General features: G+C 38.2%; 1 protein-coding gene across 5 annotated transcripts in view; it reads right to left on the bottom strand.

The window, feature by feature from the left end:
* Nucleotides 1-5,619, bottom strand: part of SETD2 (SET domain containing 2, histone lysine methyltransferase) — a 90,768-nt gene extending 85,149 nt beyond the window's left edge. For all 5 annotated transcript variants that reach the window (XR_013357967.1, XR_013357968.1, XM_077859094.1 and 2 more), the window contains exon 1: nt 1,259-5,619. Coding sequence is in view for 3 of the 5 variants with exons in the window: in XM_077859094.1 (XP_077715220.1) it covers nt 1,259-5,574 (4,316 nt within the window). In the remaining 2 variants the exon portion in view is untranslated. The remainder of the gene's footprint in view (nt 1-1,258) is intronic.
* Between the last annotated feature and the right edge of the window lie 13,244 nt (nt 5,620-18,863).

Genomic DNA, 18,863 nt, shown 5'->3' with positions numbered 1-18,863 from the left:
TCTCATGTGACCTAACTTCAACTTTACCTTAACCACAGTGAAAAACTTTCATTATAAAAAAATTTTTTAACACTGAAAGAGATGATGGCTAGGTAGATACTTAAACAGAGAAATTTCCAAAAGGAAAAGGTAAAGGGTTCGAATACTACAGATTTTTTTTTTTTAATTTTTATTTATTTATGATAGTCACAGAGAGAGAAAGAGAGAGAGGCAGAGACATAGGCAGAGGGAGAAGCAGGCTCCATGCACCGGAAGCCCGATGTGGGATTCGATCCCGGGTCTCCAGGATCGCGCCCTGGGCCAAAGGCAGGCGCCAAACCGCTGCGCCACCCAGGGATCCCCAGATTTTTTTTTTTTAAAGGCACATTCAACACATATTTATATTGGGAAAATGAGAAGACTGCCAAGAACAGGTGAAGGAAAGCAGGCTGTGGAGCTCTGCTCTGGAGGAATATGTTTTCATTACTTCTATTCTCCTTATACCTATTTCATGTTAGAAAACTGTAGTAGGGCAGCCCGGGTGGCTCAGTGGTTTAGCCCAGGGCCTGGATCCTGGAGACCTGGGATCGAGTCCCACGTCGGGCTCCCTTCATGGAGCCTGCTTCTCCCTCTGCCTGTCTCTCTCTCTCTCTCTCCTTCTCTCCCTTTCTGTGTCTCTCATGAATAAATAAATAAAATATTTAAAAAAAAAAAAAAAGAAAACTGTAGTAAACTGTTTTACCATTTATTTCTAAAATACTGGCTATGCTATTGCCAAATTTAATCTATTAGCAATAGATTTAAAAACTAGACAGATAACAGTGTTCTAATCTAGTTCCAGCTTTATAAAGTACCTTTCAAAGACACTTAATTCTGAGCATTTTTGAAAAGAAAAAAAAAATCCAGCACAACTACTTTTTTCTTCTCTAAGAGCAGACTATTTTGCTGGGATTTTGTTTCATTTTTTTTAATCACAATTTCACATGTAAAAGGAATTTAAGAAAAATAGGGCTGGCCTACATCATACTTTCAGAACCAAAGAGGTAATGAGACTCCCCCCACCCAAAAAAACCTTCTGAGGGGCTGGGGGAAGGATATACCGAGGGAAGGACACCATGACATGATCTAAATAGGTAAATACTTTTTAGATTTTTTTTAATGTATATCTTATCACAAAACTAATATGAACTATTGACTTCATATATTCCAAACTGTTGAAAGCTAATTTTCTTAACAAAAAGTGGTTAAAATTTGTTGGAAAAGTATTAGGCAAACTTACCTTTCTGTTAAATAAACATTTTCTTCAATCAGATCAAAGTAACAAGGCATCTTCCCTTGCTTGGCACATTCTTTCCATCGCTGTGGGTCCCTGAAGTCCTCCATGACACAAGAAGGCCCAACCAGTGCTGAGCCTAGGGGCACTGCCGTTTCCCCCTGCTCCACCGCCACTCGAACTTTCTTTCTGTCCTGAAGTTCACCATCACTTTCAGAATCACTCTCCAATTCCTGTCTCCTTTTTTTAGGAGGCCCTCTATCTTTCATATCGTTTTTTTCTAAGTTTTTTGAAAGATCCTTCTTTTCGTTCATAGATAAAGAGTCCTTAATGGAATTGCTGCTTATTTCAGGTGCTTGCACTGACCCCTTGTCCTTCTGAAGGGATAGAAAAAATTTATTGGACTGGCTTGAAAAATGAGATCCTCCACGTTGATCCCAATTCTCCTCCTCTTCACGATCATCTGTTAAGGAATCTGGTACCTGCCCTTGAATTCGATCATATACAACCCCAGTTCCAGGAGGTCTACTTGCTGATCTTGGATCCCAGTAGCCATTGCCTTGCCAGTAATTCCGTGTCCCGCCATAATGTTCTGCACTTTGCTGATACTTGTGTCCACCGCAGGCTCCATAGCTGCTGTCAGGTTGCTGATATGTGGTAGTAGGCTTTTCTTGTTGAGAGAATTCCCACCCTAGGTTTCTGAGCTCTTCTGATGAGCGGAAACCATCCACTCGGGAGAGCTCACAAGAGGAAGAAAAACTCAACTCTGTTTTTCCCAGTCTACTATCTGGCCTGTTAGGGAAAGTGATTTGTTGGCGAGACTTATTTGGGACATCCTCAAAATCATCAGAAGAATAAACTGGCAGCTCTTCTTGCTGCCTAGAAACTATTTTCGCTTTTGTGGTTTCCTCAGAATTTGGATGACCTAGAAAGTCAGATTTCACATCTGTATGACTTGTACTATCAACCCCATCACTCTGAGGATGAGCCATTTCAGACAGGTGGTTATCTATGTGTTTTCTGCTGGGCTGTGTGAAAGAAACTTCCAGATTTTTCTCTGTCCCTTTATGATGGAAGAACTTCTCGGTTTGAGAACAGGGTTTACTTGCTACACTCTCAAATTTTTCCTCATATGAATGTCTCCTTGACTCCAATCTCTCATCTTCCCAGTGGTCAGAATAGTGTCTGTAACTCTGACTGCTCCGAGAAGAACAAGGACTCGTTTCTTCCATGGGCAAAGTAGAATTCTTTGGCACTACCACAACAGACTGAAGACGGTTTCTTGGAATACTGCTATCATCAGAATCTGTATCTTCAGAGTCACTTTCATCACTTGAACTTTCAGAAGAACCAGAATAATCTTCATGGACAGTAGATACAATCTCTGAGGCATGACCACTACTGTCACATTTTAAGGTATATGTTACACCATCGCTGTCTTCCATGGTTAAATTCAAGTCACAAGAAGAAAATACAACTTCTGAATCATCAGAAGTATGTGCATGTCCTCTTCCTCCTTCTTCATCTAAAGAGATTTCTGATCTTCCTCTTCTATCAGGTAATAAGGAATCCCCTTCTTCTTGAACCTCTTGCACACCTTTCCCAGATAACCCATTATTATGCCTATTTTCCCAAGAAGCAAATCCCCTTCCTGAATCAGGAAGGCCGCTACCTACTTCTACTGTTTCTTTCTCTGCAAGCTTTAAAAACTCTGAACTTTTACTCTTCAGCACAGCATCCAAAACTGGAGAGGTGTTCTCTCCACATTGCAGGAGAGTCAAACTGTCCACTTTTATTCCTGGTGGAAGACTCTGAAGAGATGAAGCAATGCCTGAACTCTCTATAGGTTGATATAAATTATCGAAATGATTAACAGCAGCTGAACTAGTGCTACCAACACTCTGTTTATATTCTTCACATGCAAATTTTGAGTGCTGATCTGTCAGAGTTCTGTTATCACATATTACTGTTTTTGATTTCAAATGCACATTCATAAAGCTATTTGAAGAAATCTTCATAACTGAAGGCTCAATCGTTTCAGCTTCAGAATGATGCAAAGAAGGGTTGTCATTTGAAGTACAGTATATATCTGAATCTTTGGTTTTACAGCAAGAAACTGTCATATCAACTGGTTCTTTAATTACGGTTTTGGAATAATCTATAGTCATAACTGGCAAAGACATGAGTTTATCTTGGTGTGGCGATACCGGAGGTTCTGCTTCTCTAAATGGGCTTCCTGACTTACTATGCAGCATGCAAGTATCATCCAAGTCTTTCTCTTTACATCTACTGATATTCTGAAATCCATTTGATGGAAGCATGCATGCTTTGACCAAAGGGGATACCTCCGATCCAGTCACACTGTCATCAGAAGACATCAAAACAGTATCAGTTTTAGAAGTGCAAAATGTTGCCAAATCAGATTCTGCCCCAGGAGATCCATTTATATTTAATTCTATGGGACAATAACTTCTTAATTGATCATTCTTTGCTTTAGATAAAGAGTCTAATTCCTTAATACTATCATGGCTATCATGTCCTATAAATTCAGATTTAAAAATAAGGGATTCATCTAGCTTTTTAAAAGTAGGTGAATCATTTAATCGATTTGATGGAGATGGAGATCCAGTCTTTTCTCTTTCAGGAATTTTACTAATCATTCTTAATTCACTACCTTTTGAACAAGGAGCCTGTAAATTAAAAGAATGAGATGGTTTGATTTCCTCATTTAATTCTGTACAACAGAAAGAATTTTTAAATTTATCAGACTTGGATATAGATTTTGAAAGGGCAGATTTATAACGGGAAGCACTGTTATCATGCTTGGAATAGGACGACCCCCGTCGGAATCCCAGTTCATTAGGGGGAGTACAACATCTTTTCATTGCTTCACTTTCTGAAGTCCTTTTGGATTCTCTTTCTAGTTTAGAAGAATACTTTCCTCTCTTCTCCATCTCCAAGTAAGAGGACTCAGTTTTGCAGTCCCGATCTGATTTAGAATAGGATGATGATGTCCTTAGGTCTCTGTAAGAGAAAGAATGAGAGGAGGTACGCCTTGAATAGGTCTTCTTATACTCCTCTTCTGAGTCAGAACTCTCTCGAGCTCTGTTATCTGTATACGGCCGGGAATAGCGTGCCCTCTCTCGATAAGGGGAACTCCTATGGTAGCGACGATCAGAGTCGTAATAATGGGATCGTTCCGACCGGGAATAGGATAAACTAGTTCTGGAGCCTCTGTCAGATCTAGAACGAGATCTGCTCTGCCTTCGCTCTCTCTCTGATCTACATCGAGAAGATATATACCGAGTATCTCTTTCAAGTTTTGAGTAGCTAAAATATTTATCATCTCTCTCTGTTTTAGATCGTGAAGATTTCCCTAAATCCTCACTTTTTAAAGGTGCTAAGCTCTTTTTTGAATCTCTTTCCTTTTCAATGCCTGTTGAAAATTTTAAATCATGTGATCTTTGACTTGAGGAAGTCCGTACAGAATCTTCATCAGATTCTGAAGCAAGAAAGGTGCCTTCAGATTGTGAGGATTTCTTCTTAGAACCTGTTTTTTTAGAGCCCAGATTACTCTTAGAACTATCTGGAATTTCTTCTTCCTTCCCAATATGGGAATCTTCTTTTTGTGAGGGAGTATCTACTTGCTCATTCAAATTTTGAGTTATGTGTTCTTCTGAACTATTAGATATAGCATCCTGCTTAGTGTCCACTTCTGAAGATTCTGGTACAGTTGTAATGGGTGGTTCCTTCAGTGCTCTAGCTGCTACATCTACTGGTGCTGTCATCAGAACTGGGATTGATGCATGTGGCAAGGCCACTGGCTCTGTTACTGGTGCTGGTGGTGAGGGTATTGTGGCCTGGGGAGGTGGAGGTGGTGGAGGTGGAGATGAGGGTGGTGAGTCTACAGTTGTTGATTCTGCTATGACTGCTGGTAACGGTACTACGGGAGGTGATGGAGATGCCACTGCTGTGGCAGTAGTCAGCAGTGGTCTGGATGTCACATGAAGCAGATGTTTCTTAAAATGAATTTTGCCCAATTCTACCCTTGATTTTGGTGGGGAAGATTCTTCTGTAGTAGATAAGGTATCTCCAATGTCCATTTTAATTTTAGGGGTCAAGTCTACTTGAAGAGGTCCAGCGGGGGAGTTTGGAGTATCATTTTGCTTTTCATTGCCAAGTGCAGTCAGAAACCTGTTCTGCAAAGTTTTCTTTGTAAGGCTGAAGCTGAAAGACACCTTCTGTCGTCCCTGTTCCTCCAAGTTAACTTTTGTCTTGGTGCCTTTGGGTAAAAATCGACTAGAAGCAACACCTTTGAACATTGGTCCTTTGATGAAACCTGTTTTCTGCACATTTTCAATCTTTGCCTATAAATGAACAAAACAAGAAGTTACTACAATAACAAAGTTATTTTCAAATGACTAGCATCATAGTTTAAAATGTCAGGAAAATGAAAAGTTCTTTTAAAGGATGGTATGAATTTCACTAAGCTAGATAAGCACTTCTTTATTATAGAAAATTTCATACTCAAAAGTATAAAGAATAGTATAATAAACCCCTAAGTAACCACCCCCCAGTTTCAACAATTACCCATATTTTTATATTCTTGTCTCATATAAAGAATTCATCTTTTTAACTTTTCAGGCAGAATTTTTAATAAGAATAAAAAAAAATCCTATGTACTTCAAGATACAACACAAAAAAGACATGTAAAAAGAGCAATGGCTAGCATCTCAATGAGGAAAACAGTTTGTTTCTATGTTCTATCTGAGAAGAAATATCAGAAGTCATTATAACCAGTGGTCTCCCAGCATCATACAGAATTACTTAGGTAACTGGTAAAATATGGATCTGCAAAACTCCAAAGAATTCACCAGATCTAAGGTAAGGCAAGAAAGTATGTTTTGTTTGGTTTTTTGGAAAGCAAGCACACAAGGCAATTTCAATGGACTTTCCAGATTTGAAAACCACTGGTATAGAGCAGTCTCCCATCTCATTTTATAGATGAGGTAAGCAAATGAAGACCAGATCTTTTTGCCATCCTGTAAATTACTCTGCCCTAGCACACCATCCCACTGTCTTTGCCTGGGCCCTACACACTTAGGCCATGCTGATTTATAGTCCAATCCTACTGTATGAGCAACAATTACAAAGTATACATCTAAGAAGACTTTCCCCTCCATTATTTGCCAAACCACCAAAGGAAATAGTGGGCTTTAGAAGTTAAAGGCATAACCTAGGCGGTAGAGAGTATCAGAAAAATCTATAGGAGGGACGCCTAGGTGACTCAGCGGTTGAATGTCTGCCTTCAGCTCAGGGCATGATGCTGGAGTACCGGGATTGAGTCCCACAACAGGCTCCCTGCAGGGAGCCTGCTGCTCTCTGCCTATGTCTCTGTCTCTATGTCTCTCATGAATAAATAAAAAAATCTTAAAAAAAAAAAATCTATAGCAAAACACTCAAGCCTAATTTAAAGATGGTACACTGGCTATCTGCAACATTTTTCTAATTGATATTCTTTAACCAATTCTGGCCATTTAAGGGACAGTTTTCCCCTTCAATATGGTAAAATCTGAAATCAGTTTTCAACATTATACAGTAACAACTCAAGTGGGAAAGTAAAGGTTTCCTCATGTATTATCATAGAGCAGTGGTCTTCAAATGCTTTTAAGAAACAGAATCCACTTGTCAAATGAAATCTTACATGGTAGCTCAATACATAAAAACAGGTAAAATGCTGTCTCCAAAGCTGCCAGCTTCCTATACCTTGCCTAAAGCTTTTGAAGCTCCAAAGTTTAAAAATCATTTCCTTGAAATATAAAACATTCCTCACTGGAATGATTTACTATAGATCTAAAAATTCAGCAAAAACTATTACTTCATTTCACATTCAAAATGATAGCTAGGAGTGCCTGGCTGGCAGTCAGTGGAATGTACAAGTCTTGGTCTCAGGGTTGCTGAATCTGAGCCCCACACTAGGTGTAGAGATTACTTAAAAAACAAAATCTTAAAAAAGAAAAAAGAAAAAAAAAGATGTTAAATTTTGAGTTATTGTGAGGTTTTTGTTTTTTGTTTCAGAGAGAGAACACACACATGAAAGTGGGGAGGGACAGAGGGAGAGGGAGAGAGAGAATCTCAAGCAGGCTTCTTGCCCAGCTTAAAGCCCGACTCGGGGCTCAACCTCACTCACAACCCTGAGATCATGACCTGAGCCAAAATCAAGTGCTGGACACTTAACCAACTGAGCCACCCACCCCAAAAATTTTGAGTTTTTAGTCCAATAATTACTGAAAAACTAGTTAAGTGATACTTACCTCATTTTCTTCTTCTCTATTGCCATCCAGCCAAGAAAGCATGCAAAAGAGTAAACAGAAATCATAAATACTTAAAACCAATTGAAATCAAAGTTGTTTTTATTAAAATCTAGGATGCCTACAACCTATCTGATTAAGTATTCGATTATGAGCTATTCTTTTTCTTTTGTTTTTGTTTTTATTTTTTTTGAGCTGTCTATTCTTCAAGTTTCAATTACATTTAGTATAGCAAATATTTATTGAAGATAGTACCATAAACTATGAAATAAAAGGTGAATAAAGCAGAGTCTCCACCCTTAAGAAGTTTACAGTATCCTGTAAGTAAAAAATATAATTTTGTTACAAAAGTAAATCCAACATAATAAATACAAGGATAGAAATACCCACAGTGTAACAGCAAAGAGGGAGATAACTCAGTTTAGTAGAAAGACAGGAAAGTAAATGAATCCTCCCTAAAAGAAGAGTAGTTTCTGAAGAATACACCTGTAGGGAGATCCAAGGCAGAGGGAGATTCTCCACAAAGGCACAGAGATTAAATCATAGAACAACATATGCAAGGAAACTATAAACAGTTCAGTATTACCTCATTATAAAGTGTAGGGCAGAAAGACGCCAATAATTAGGTGAATTAGGGGGCAGCAGCCAGGTCCAAAGGCCAGTTTCTCATGAGAAATATATTTTATCTTATGCATTAGGTGTTCTCAATCCTTTGTGGTGTCAATAGTCCCTTTGCTGATTACAAGGTACACACTCTGCTCCACATCACAGCTTGTGGCTCTCTGAGCACATAGTTATGTCCTAACCACCCTTGTGTCCTAAGACTAAGGAATCAAAAGCCAAAAGTCTGGTGTACACCAGTGCACCAAGGCATACTGGGGAAAGGGAAGCGACAAAAAGGCTTTAGGTTATGACAACTAGATCAGTATTTTAAGCAGAATACTCTATAGGCTGTATGGCAAGACTGGAATATAATAATTTGTTTTAAAAGCTCCTTTAAAGGAATGTACAAAACCCGGTCTCAAAATATAGGCCTGATTCCATCATAATTCAGTCCATTCACCAGTGTTTATGTAGCCATACAAAAACCAAGTAACGAAGGAGAAAAAAGTTGCCAATACATGGATGAGATCTGAATCGGGGTCAAGGTTAAACACTATTCTACCCCCAAACCACTAAAATCTTCACAAATGCAATCTTAGAACAACTGTATTTCATTAATTCTATGATGTACATTTTCCCCACATACAACATCTCTGCATCACACTATAACATCATAGTTTGATTGGCAGCATTTTTTCCTTTCTTAGTGGTTCATAAGACAGCTGTGTCTTACAACATACTAGATTTGACTTAAATCAGTACCACAAGGAATTTTTTCAAGAACGTAAAAGGTACTTGGACACATCCAAGCATTTGGAATGTCATTCATATTTATTTGTACTCTCCTTTTCAGTAGACATTTAAGAACGTTCACACTCGTCTACATGGTAGCCATACACATGAAGTGCTGGAAATACTGAGGTCACCAGAACTCTTTCCTAAGCCTCAGCATCTCTACCTCAGACAGCAAATGAAGAGGATAGTCCTGACAAACTATAATGAAAGTCATCACATTATTAAAAAGCTGATGAAACATTATAGAGATGGGGAGGAAATAATGCTCCATTTCAGAAATCAGAGAACTGCTTGAGAGAGATGGCAAGACATTTCCCAAAACATAACAAAATGTTTATAATATATGCCCATACAGAAAATATGGGGGACAATATAAAATTTTCTCATAGTAAAAGCATGTCATGTTAATAGAGAAAAAGACCAGGGATTCCTGGGTGGCTCAGGGGTTAAAGTGTCTGTCTTCGGCTCAGGATGTGATCCGGGGGTCCCAGGATCGAGTCCCACATCAGGCTCCCTGCATGGATCCTGCTTTTCCCTCTGTGTCTCTGCCTCGCTCTTTGTCTCTCTCATGAATAAATAAATAAAATCTTTAAAAAGAAAGAAAAGAAAGAAAGACTAAATTACACACAAGCAAAAGGAAAAGTCCACAATCCAATATCCAGAGACAACTGTTGTTAACATCTTGGTCTAAGAAGTCTTCTAATACTTCTGTGTACATGGCAGTGATACAGAGGACAGGGGTAAACAAAGATCTTCCTTTTTAAGTATAGCAATCATATTTTACAAACCATTCTGTATCTTGCTTTCCTTTCTCATCATAAATAGAACAGGTAAGCAAACAAGGTGTTTAGATCACAAAAAAATATGGAATCACTATAACAGATTGAAGAGAATGATCTTGAAAAAAGGGAATACAGAGGAGTGAAGACACAGTTAAGTTTCAAAACAAGGAAAGCATATCCTTTTGGTTTCCCTTTCTCTCTCACATCCTCATTTGAAAGTTGAGAGAAATACTTAAAATTTCTTTTTAAGTTCAAGGTAAAATACTTAAAATTCAAGTGTAAATTCAGGGTAAAATACTTACAAATACAAAATTCAGGGTAAAATACTTAAAATTCAAGTGAAGGAACAGAAATGGAAGCAGACTATAATCCTCAATGTTGCTGCCCAAAGTTGGACATTACTAATTTATAATAGAGCTTGTCAGCACAGTTATTCTACTTTTGCTGGCAGCATTAAACTATCTGGAAGAAAATGAAGTTAACAACTGGTGAGTTACTCCCACAAGTTGGATGGGACAAAAGGGGTAGAAGGCAAGGAGAACTGAAAGCATTCTCAAGAATACATAAATGACTGAACTAGTAATCCACAGATAACAGAGAAGAGAGTGAAATCTGAAAGAAGCTGATAAACTGAAAGAACAGGGTAGGGGCAAGATACTAGAAGCTTCGAAGAATAAATCTACTGGAAACCAGAAAGAGAGGGAGAAGGGTAAGGTGAAAGAATCTGAATTATGGTCAGAGAATTGGGGTACATTCCCAGGAAACGACAACACCTAGCTGTGGCCATGGAAGCAGACTGCTGCTGCAGTAAGAGGACAAGACCTTTTTGAAAAAACAAAATCGTGAGGCCACAATTCATAGCAAGAATCAGCCACAAGTGTTTTTCAATTAAAGAACACTTGTTTTGGTAAATAGCAGAAAATAATATTGAAGGAAGGTTGACGGAACAAGGGTATGGAATACAGCTAGGAGTACAGAGTCCCCAGTATCCTTGCAATGAAAAATACTGAAGCATGAGAAAACAGCCATTTAACTCTCTAGCATAAGATCACACTAGAATGGCCTTATTTCTTCTTTTGAAAAGCTACTACAGAAGGAAAAACAGAAGACTGAAGCCAGTTGTCTGTCAAAAATGTATAGAATAAGTATCTGCAGACTGCTGAAGAACTATATTTAAAGAATGTTGATTAATCTATGTCAGCATAGTGACAAATCTCGAATAGGTCACAGGGCACATGTAGAAAACGACTTAATTAAGAGATTTAGTCATAGCAAGTTCAAAGAACCAAAGAATGACATGACTATTAAATTCAACCAATTAACTATCCAGTATCTCTGGTTAGGACACACAAAAACTAAAGCTTCCACAAGGAAGCCTAGTATGAGAGAGATTTGGCCATATCAAAAATATTCATAAATATAAATAGCTAGACAGTAAGGGAATCTATTCTGGATACCATGTCATACAAGAAATGGTACAGTTATTTACACTGAAAGAAAGACCACTTACAAGGCCATAGCGATTTATTTTAAAATATCAGAAAACTTAGAAGATAAAATATTCTTATTCTGCACAATTCCTGAAGTTGGATCTGTGACCAACAGAAGTATGGAATGAGAGATTTTAGCTCATTTTAAGTTTGAACATTTTTAAATAGATTATTTATTCATGAAAGACAGAGAGAGAGGGATGCCTGGGTGGCTCAGCAGTTTAGCGCCTGCCTTTGGCCCAGGGCATGATCCTGGGGTGCCCGGATCGAGTCCAGCATCGGGGTCCCTGCATGGAGCCTGCTTCTCTCTCTGCCTGTGTCTCTGCCTCTCTGTGTCTCTCATGAATAAAAAAATCTTTAAAAAAGAAAGAAAGAAAGAAAGAAAGAAAGAAAGAAAGAAAGAAAGAGAAAAAAAGAAAACAAAGAAAAGAAAGAAAGAGGCAGAGACATAGGCAGAGGGAGAAGCAGCCTCCCTGTGGGGTGCCTGATGTGGGACTCGATCCCAGGACCCGGGGATCACGACCCAAGCCAAAGGCAGACATGCTACTGCTGAGCCATCTAGGCATCCCAGTTTGAACATTTTAAACTCATTTTCTTTATTTGAAAAATATATGTACCTGGGGAAAATTCATTATATAAGAGATATACAACTCAAATTAGATCTCTTTCTCTAATGACAACAACTATTAAGTTCTGTTATATCCTTCCAGAATTTCTAGAAGAGAAATTCTATACCTTGTTTTTCTCCATTTAAAGCCTGGGTACCATTATATATCAGTATATACATGGGTAGCTTCATTTTTTAGTTCTACTTTTAAAATTTATTTATTTATTTATTTAATTTATTCGGGGGGGGGGGGGGGCAGAGACACAGGCAGAGGGAGAAGCAGGCGGCTCCATGCAGGGAGTCCGACATGGGACTTGATCCCAGGACTCCCAGGATCATGCCCTGGGCCAAAGGCAGGCGCTAAACTGCTGAGCCACCCAGGGATCCCTCTACATGTTTTTTATGTAGAATAGCTTTTCATGTTTGTAAGTCATTGCTATTTTCTTTTTGCTGGGAAGTGCTTTTTCAGGTCCTTTGCCAATCATCTGAGTGGTTGGTCTTCCTGATATGTAAAAATCACATGTGAGGCATCTGCAACTGGAATGTGACATTGTATAGGGCACTGAAGTTTCCTTGTCACCAAAAATGTTTAAGAAGAATCTGGATGAGAACCTACTTCAAATGAGATAGAATTCCTGTTCTAGATGTAAAGCTAAAAATAATGTCCTAGAAGTTCTCATTCTAGGCCTACAAGTTCACTGAATTTCTTGAACCACAAATCAGAAACAGCAATTATTACTCTATCTTGATTTTAATAAGACTTTAAAGATGAAGTGGTAATGAATCTTTATTAAGATTTCTTATTAAAACTCACACTCCTCAAATGCTCAAAGTCAGTGTTCCTCACATCTGAGTGATATATGGGCCTTTTTCAAAGAGACCAAAAATTGTCAGATATCAAAGGATAGTTCTCAATTGAAGAATACTGACTTAATCTAAAATTAGTATACTAAAATTTATTTTACTTGAAAATTACCACTGAAAAAGGCAGTTTTCAAGTGAAATACATTTTAAAACTTCAAACTGGTCAAAATAATTTTTAAGGTGTGTGAGTTAGAAAACAGTATTATGTCAATGTTAAATTCTCAAAGTTGATAACTGCACAATGATTATAAGAGAATGCCTTTGGGCAGCCCCAGTGGCCTTGCGGTTTAGGGCCGCCTGCAGTCCAGGGTCTGATCCTGGAGATCCAGGATTGAGTTCCACATCGGGCTCCCTGCATGGAGCCTGCTTCTCCCTCTGCCTGTATCTCTGCCTCTCACTCTCTGTGTCTGTCATGAATAAATAAATAAAATCTTAAAAAAAAAAAAAATAAGAGAATGCCTTTGTTTTTAGAAAATACACACTGGACGATATGGGAGTAAAAAGGCATAATTATAACTAACAAACATTTCAGAAAAAATGTAATTTGTGTATGTATGTGTGTAGAAAAAATGATAAATGGTAAAATGTTCACATGGGGTGAAAGCGATATATAGGAAACCTCTATTATTTTTGATCATTCTGTAAGTCTGAAATTATTTCAAAGCTAATCAAATATGGCAAAACTTTAAAATACCCTTATAAAATCTCCATCCCTTAAGAAATTGTTAAGAAAAAGGCTATGTGGACTCTTAGAGAGTCATAGAGCCTCAGCCAGAGAAACACTACCTCCAATTTTTCAAATTCATATTTTGGAAGGCAGCGATGAGAATAAGCTACATAAAAACTAGACCCTAGACTGAAATTATAGATGCAGGGTATTGTGAAGAGCTGAAAACTCAAAAGATAAGACGAGAGAACTGTTGGTAACAAAGGAAGGAAGCCACCAATGACAACCTGAAGAGCATTTCCCAACATTGCTTGTAACATATCCTCGCCAAGAGGTATAGTCAAGTTGTACTCTGAACTCTCTGGAAGAAAGGTAACTTGCTGTGTGTACTCAGTCCCAAGGAAAGGTCACGAAGAAATACTGGCAGAGAGCCCTTCTCAAATACTTAAGTGATTATCTCCACTATTAGGAAAGAAATGGAATTTCATAGCTTTAGCTACACTCCCCCCCATTTGTTTCCATTTTAGGTTGCTAAATCCGTGACCTGCTCCCCAACAAGTACAAACAAAAACATCTGTCCTGGAAAAAGAAGTCAGAATGAATGCACTGAATGAAGAAGTCAGAAGTCATGCATGTTTTGACATTTACACTTTTAGGCACTTATAATATCATACATGTAAAACCTTAAATGCCTCTGATATTCAATGATACAGAAAAGTGGCACATCAGGGAGAAAGCCTTTATAAGTAAAACTTTTATTACAAAATCAGATCTACTTAGTTCACAGCTTGACCCAAGATCATACACATTTGCAAACTTCTTCTCAACAAACTCTGTTAATCCTTCTGAAGGTCAAGGTTTTTGTAGGAAATAGGTATCCTAGCTAACTACCATGAGTTAGGTAAACTTACGGCAAAAGTGGAGACCACATCATGTTTTTCAACAGCTTACAACCACATTGATGGATTGCCCAATGACTTATTTTAGAAAGGCAACAGTATTAATAACATATATCAGAACTTGTATCAATCACAAGACTATTTGTTCAACAATTATTTAAGGTTCTACCCTTCTGAAGCAGTATTAACTCTATTAGGGCAAGATGTCAAGTTCACTGAATTTCTCCCTTTGCTTGAGGTAAGATGGCACAGAGGTATACCAAATAACCACAATACAAGGTAATAAGTAATAATTGCCATAAATGGGAAAGCTAATGAGGGTCTTTCTTTTTCTTTTTTTTTTTTTTTTTGGTTCAACCTCATCCTACTTTCCTGACTGTCCATGAAAGCACACCTTTAGCATTTATAATTTTATTAGGATGGCAATATAACACAGCAAAAAGATCAAACTTCGATGATTTCTACATTGAAATCCTGCCATGTCTCTACTACTCACTCGTACTCTATGACTTGTGCCACTCAATTCCCTTTCTTACTCTCCGAGATGCCTGTTTCACAAATCTTCCTACCCATAATCTTTAACACTATCATCACCCTGACCAATCTCAATTGATCCCATCACTTTACTCAGTGCCCTATCCTCTTGCCTTCTCATAGACTTCCATTTCCTATTTCTTTCCTTTCCTCTATTATCAGTGTCTGTTTCTCTTTATCTTCATTCTCAAACAGCTTTAAAGATACTTTATCTTAAAAAAAAAAAAAAAAGGCAGGAGTGGAGGTGGGCTGTTATTAGGGACCAACATCTTTTTTTTTTTTTTTTTTAAGATGTTATTTATTCATTCATGAAAGACACAGAGAGGCAGAGACATAGGCAGAGGGAAAACCCTCCTTCTTTCCCACAGGAAGCCTGATGTGGGTGGGACTCCACTCCAAGACCCCAGGATCATGACCTGAGCCAAAGGCAGATACTCAACCACTGAGCCACCCAGGCGTCCCACTAGAGACCAATATCTTAAAAGCCAATGGTCAATTTCATTCCAGGGACCACATTCTCCTGTTTTCCTCCTACCCTTACTGGCTATTCCCTCCTTAATCTTATTGCTCTTTCTATTCTACTGGATGTCTTCAAGTTGGAATACCCCAAAATCTGATCCCTGCTTGGCTCTCCTTCTTCTCTTCTCCATCTTATCTTTTCCCTCTTCCCTTATCTCATCCAGATTCATGGCTTTCAGTATCATCTATACTGGTAACTCCCCCATCTCCAAATCCAACCACTATGTACATACTTACCCAAGTACTCAATGGACAAATGGACATCTCTACTTGAATATCTCCTATATATCTCAAATATAACATGGTCAAAATGGAGCTAATGATGATTATTACATACATGTGTATACACCAATTATAATGATCATTATACACATTATAAATTTACTGAACAGCCAGATGATCTTTCAAAACCATAAATCAGATCATGGCACATACCTGCCTACTCTCTCTCTCTCTAACCTCTTTTCACAGTCCTTCCTCATTCCCTAGGTTCTAGCCCACATAAGCCCTCTTTCTGTACCTCAAACATTCCAAACTAATTTCTGACCTTTTCACCTGAAGGTGTCTTCTTAGAATACCATTTCCTCTAGATCTTCAACAGATTGCTCCTTCTCAGTAACAGGATGACAGCTCAAATGTTATCTCCAAGATTCTCCCATCACTCTATCGCATTTTAGTCCTTAGTTTATTCCTAGTATTATCAATATGGGATTTTTTTACTTTCCTTTTTCTTCTTAATCTTTTTTTTATAATGTAGTGCCTATTTCCTTTCACTACAAACAAGCTCCTTTTGAGCACGAGTTTGTTTTATCTTGCTGCCAGCAGCATTTAAGTGCCAAAAACAGGGACACCTAGCTGGCTCAGAGGTTGAGCATCTATCTGCCTTTGGATCAGGTTGTGATCCCAGATTCCTGGGATCAAGTCCCGCAGGGAGTCTGCTTCTCCCTCTGCCTATGTCTCTGCCTTTTTATCTTATGAATAAATAAAATCCTACTCAGAACAAAAAAATGCCAAAAACACTACTCAGAACAAAGGGAAGTACTCAGTAAATGTCTGACACCATCATTCCCACTTTCCTATCTAGCTAAACTTGCTTTACACTACTCCCCAGAAGAATTTCAATGGTTAAGATGGTCTCCAAATTCAAACATAGATAGTCTCAACCTCAAGTCATTTTTCATACTGCTTTTTTAAAAAAGATTTATTTATTCATGAGAAACACACAGAGAGAAAGGCAGAGGTATAGGCAGAGGGAGAAGCAGGCTCCCCACAAGGACCTCAATGTGGGACTCAATCCTAGAACCTGGGATCATGCCCTGGGCCGAAGGCAGAAGCTCAACCGCTGAGCCACCCAGGCGTTCCCATACTGCTCTTCATTCTACCATCCTCCTCCCTCTCTCCCAGCCTCCTCCATACACACATTTCATCCCCCCTAAACCCATCTTAATCTCCTCAGCTACTTTGGTCTTTCATTTATTTGGCAATTACCTAGTAATGCACTCAGTACCATATTGTCTTTTCCTATCCCCTTCCTTACTATTCCAGGCACTACTACTAAACTCAACCCCTACACCATGTACTTTCCAGACTGACAATCACTTACAATCTTGACCTTCTATTTACTGTTTCAGCCTCCCAGCTAGGGTTTCAGTACAAAGAGACAAAGGCAACATTTAGCCCTTATTGTATAATCTCCCTGGCTTTACCATTTCCATTCCTAGCATAAATTCTCATCACTTTTTGAATTAAAAAAATCCTTAATAATAGTACCATGTTTTAACTTTCTCATTTCAAGCAATTCTCAAAGAAAAAGACACACCTAAAAAGTGACTTGAGAAAAAAAAAAAGCCATTCAGAATGACCATAAATTAATTTATAACATCTGCCATACTTTCTCATACAAAACACAGGACCCAGGAGGACAAGTGAATTAAAATATCCATGAGAGGGATCCCTGGGTGGCGCAGCGGTTTGGCGCCTGCCTTTGGCCCAGGGCGCGATCCTGGAGACCCGGGATCGAATCCCACGTCGGGCTCCCGGTGCATGGAGCCTGCTTCTCCCTCTGCCTGTGTCTCTGCCTCTCTCTCTCTCTCTCTGTGACTATCATAAATAAATAAAAATTGAAAAAAAAAAAAAAAAACATCCATGAGAAATATATGTGATTTATGTAGACAATGAAGCCATGAATACCACCCCGCTTTTTATGAAAGGCCTGGAAACTTTAGGCAAAGCACTTTGAATGAATTCGCTAACCTGAACCAGTGCCAATGGACCTGATAAACAGAAGCACTGTTACTCATTTGCTTTAAGTCCACATCTTCAACTAGCATAGTATCTAAAATATACAGAGAGCTCTTAATAGAGGCTTATATATACAGATTAAATCTAGAAAAAAATTAATGAAATGTTATTAAATTTCAGGCAAGAATATTCTCACAGGAAATAATTTGATCCAAACACTATCTTATATATGTATATATACACATACATACATATGTATATATATATATATAGTGTGTGTGTATACACACACACACACACACACACAATCAAAATAACAGCTCTCTCCCCCAACGTCACATCCATCAACCATTCTCAGGCCCCAAGAGTTGAAACTTTAACATAGTATCCACATATGATACTGAGTAAAACTAAGTTATTTTCTTTAAACAAGCAATCACTTTGTAAACAAACACAGATGATCTCAAATGTAACCCTGTAGAGTTCCACAGTCAGTGAGGAAAGGTAAGAATATCATTCCAAATGTTAACAATTGTATATTTACCTGACATGGCTAAATTTGTCTTCTAACCTGGTTTGCAGGCACACCTACATGAAGTGAATTGCGTTCTCCTCTTCAAGCAATCTGCTTTTTCCAAAAGTATGTGGTGATCTAATTTGAACATTTTAGGGCCTGTTATATACAAATGAGTTTCACTACTTTTATTCACTATTGTAAGTTAAGTCTCTTAAGTTTTATCTGTTTTATTTATTTATTATTTTTTTTTATCTGTTTTATTTTCCTCATTGGGTAGATGTGGGAGGGGGATCCCCATAAACAAATAACCTTCAAAAGACAGAAATGTGTTAATGCTGAAATCCAATTTTAGTACCAGCCAATGAATCACCGCAGAAGGAATTGAGTATAAGTTCTTAGTGAGCTGGTCACATTGTACTACCGTCATATAGCCCCCATTACAAGACTACCATCCCCACTATAAGCAGCTACCAGAATATTTTCTATTTGTGGGTTACTAGAATAAATGCTTTACATACAACTAGTCCTTCTGCAATCCTCAAACCTATAAAGGGTATACTATTTGTATTCCCATTTTGTAAATGAAGAAACCTAACATTGCTAACAAAGTGACAGAGCCAAGTATCCAGGCTTTTTGGTTGCAGAGCCCTTGCTCTTTAAATCAAATATTTATTAGCTATTACACAGAACTAGGAGCAAAGGGCAAAAAAGTTCCAGAGAAACATATTTTGACTCAGTGTACTAGTAAATTATCTGCTTAGCAACAGAAGGGGCTGTATAAT

Source organism: Canis aureus, chromosome 19 (genome assembly GCF_053574225.1).
Source record: "Canis aureus isolate CA01 chromosome 19, VMU_Caureus_v.1.0, whole genome shotgun sequence".
NCBI lineage: Eukaryota > Metazoa > Chordata > Mammalia > Carnivora > Canidae > Canis > Canis aureus.
This window is presented reverse-complemented; position numbering and strand designations above follow the sequence as displayed.